Source organism: Chaetura pelagica, unplaced genomic scaffold (genome assembly GCF_000747805.2).
Source record: "Chaetura pelagica isolate M959 unplaced genomic scaffold, ChaPel_1.0 scaffold603, whole genome shotgun sequence".
Classification (NCBI taxonomy): Eukaryota; Metazoa; Chordata; class Aves; order Apodiformes; family Apodidae; genus Chaetura; species Chaetura pelagica.
The window spans coordinates 68223-70984 of NW_009952810.1; the positions used below are offsets into that span (position 1 = coordinate 68223).

A 2762-nucleotide genomic window follows, 5' to 3' on the forward strand; every position below is an offset into this window, starting at 1 on the left:
AAGGGGAAGGGGAAGGGGAAGGGGAAGGGGAAGGGGAAGCGGAAGGGGAAGCGAGGTGAAACTGAAGTGAAGCTGAGGTGAAATAAATGAAACCCCACGTGGAGAAGACCTCCTTACCCATGGCATTGCTGTTCATCAGGAAAACCCCAAAGGAGGCCCCAGTGGTGTCCTCCAGGCACAGGAAGAAGGTCTGGACCCCATATAAGTTCTCCACATTCTGGGAGGACAAGACAAGGAACAATCACAAGCTCAAGAGGAAAAGGTCAAGATTGAAACCTTGAGACTTGAAATGTTCAGATCAAAAGATTCAGGTTTCAAGTAAGATTTAGAAAATGAAATGGAATAACATGAAATAAAAGCAAAATAAACTGAAATAAACTGAAATCAATTGGAATAAACAGAATTAAATGATACTAAATTAAATTAAAATAAACTACATTCAATTAACTAAATTAAACTGCATTAAACTAAACTACAATAAACTAAATTAAAAGAAGCTAAATTAAAAGAAACTAAACTAGAAAAATAAACTAAACTAGTCTAAATAAAACTAAATTAAACTAAACTAAATGAAACTAAACTAAATTAAAAGAAACTAAACTTAAAAAAATCAACTCAACTAAATGATACTAAACTAAATTAAGCTAAAAGAAAATAAACTAAATTAAACTTAATGCAATGAAACTAAACTAAGCTAAATTTAATTAAACTAAACTAAATTAAAATAAATTAAAATAAACTAAAAAAACTAAATTTAAAGAAACTGAACTAAAAAAACTAAACTCAACTGAACTAAAACAAACTAAACGAAAACAAACTAAAATAAACTTAATCCAATGAAACTAAACTAAACTAAATTTAATTAAACTAAACTAAATTAAAATCAAACTGAAAAAACTAAACTCAACTAAATTAAACTAAATGAAAATAAACTGAATTCAATGAAACTAAACTAAATTAAAATAAATTAAACTAAAGAAACTAAACTCAACTAAACTAAATTAAACTTAAATAAATGGAACGAAAAGAAAATAAATACACCAAAACAAAAACCCAAGTCAAAATGTCAATAAAATAATAAAAATAATAAAAATAATAAATAAAAAGGAAACCCAAAGAAACAAAACCCAAATAAACCCAAAATAAACCCAAATAAACTCAAAATAAAACCCAAATAAAACCAAAATAAAGTAAAAATCAAACCAAAATTAAACAAAATTCAAAGAAAATAAACCCCAAAGCCCAACTAAAACAAAAATAAAGTAAAAATAAACCCCAAATAAACCTCAAAATAAACTCAAAATAAACTCAAAATAAAACCCAAAAATCCCCAAATAAAACCCAAGTTAAAGCCAAATTAAACCCAAAATAATCTGAAATTAAACCTAAAATAAAACAAAATTAAACCCAAAATAAACTCAAAATACAACCCAAAATAAAACCCAAATACAACCCAAAATCAAACCCAAATAAAACCCAAATAAAACCCAAATTAACCCCAAATTAAACCCAACCCAACCCCAACCATCTGGAAGCACCAACCAACCCCCAGGGAGGACACTCCAGGTGCCCAACCCTCCCCCACCATCTCTAGGCCCCTCCCCCAGGTGTCCCCAAGACCAGGACCCGTGTTCCCACCCCACTGGGCGCCGCATCCCGGCTGAACATGGGCCAGGTTCTCCACTCCAGGTCGTGCCGGAAGCTCTTGTGGACGTGCTCCCCCACCCCGTAGATGTTGGGGCTGGGCAGCTGGATGGAGACCTGCAGGAACTGGTTGGAGTAGATCAGGGGCCCGATGGAGGTGTCAAACCTGGGCCAGAAGAGGGACGTTGAGGTGGAAATGGACGTTTGGGAGAGTCGAAGCTACTGAGGAGACTGACCTTCCCAGCTCCTAGACTTCAGGTGGACTCTTTCTATCCACTTTATCCACCAAAAGAAGGTGGTGAACCCCAAACCTCATGAGATCGACCTCCCATCTTCTAAATTTTAGATGGTAAGACCTTTCCCATTGCATTTATCCACCAAAGAAAGGTGGTGAACTCCAAACCTCATGAGATCGACCTCCCATCTCCCACATTTCAGGTGGAAAGACTCTTTCCATCCCCTTTATCCACCAAAAGAAGGTGGTGAACCCAAAACCTGGTGAGACCCACCTCCCATCTCCCATATTTCAGGTGGAAAAACTCCTTCTATCCACTTTACCCACCAAAAGAAGGTGGGGAACCCCAAACCTCATGAGATCGACCTCCCATCCATCCTCTTTATCCACCAAAAGAAGGTGTTGAACCCCAAAACTGGTGAGATCCACCTCCCATCTCCCAGACTTCAGGTGGAAAGACTCTTCCCACCCCGTTTATCCACCAAAGGAGGAGAAGAACCAGTTCTCCTGCCCAAGAGGTCACCAAAAGCCACTCCAAGCTCCTGAGGAAGCCCCATTTCATGGAGAAGAAGCCCCCACAGAGGTGACTTACAGGACTTTCCCGGTGCTGGCACGGGACACCTGGATGGAGAAGGGGTTTTCCTGGATGGACACCTGGTACTTGAGGTTGGAGGCAGCAGGTCCAGTGAAAGGTCCCACGTGGTCGTGAGGGACCTCGAATCGGGGGTTCTTGGGATCCGTGATCTGGGGGGGGAGGGAAAAATCAGGGGGAAGGAAAAGGGGAGGAGGGGAGGGGAAAGGGGAAGGGAAAAGGGGAGGGATGGGAGGTTAAAATGAGAGAAGGAAGGAGGGAGGAAGGAGGGAAGGAGGGAAGGAGGGAAGG

At 39.6% G+C, this 2762-nt stretch overlaps 1 protein-coding gene across 1 annotated transcript in view; it reads right to left on the minus strand.

Annotated features, from left to right (window-relative positions):
- The window catches only part of LOC104386435 (maltase-glucoamylase, intestinal-like), a 61858-nt gene that overhangs the window by 54339 nt on the left and 4757 nt on the right, over positions 1–2762 (minus strand). Inside the window, 3 exon segments of the mRNA XM_009995045.1 lie at positions 118–217; positions 1639–1810; positions 2472–2623. Of these exon segments, the coding sequence (XP_009993347.1) occupies positions 118–217; positions 1639–1810; positions 2472–2623 (424 nt within the window).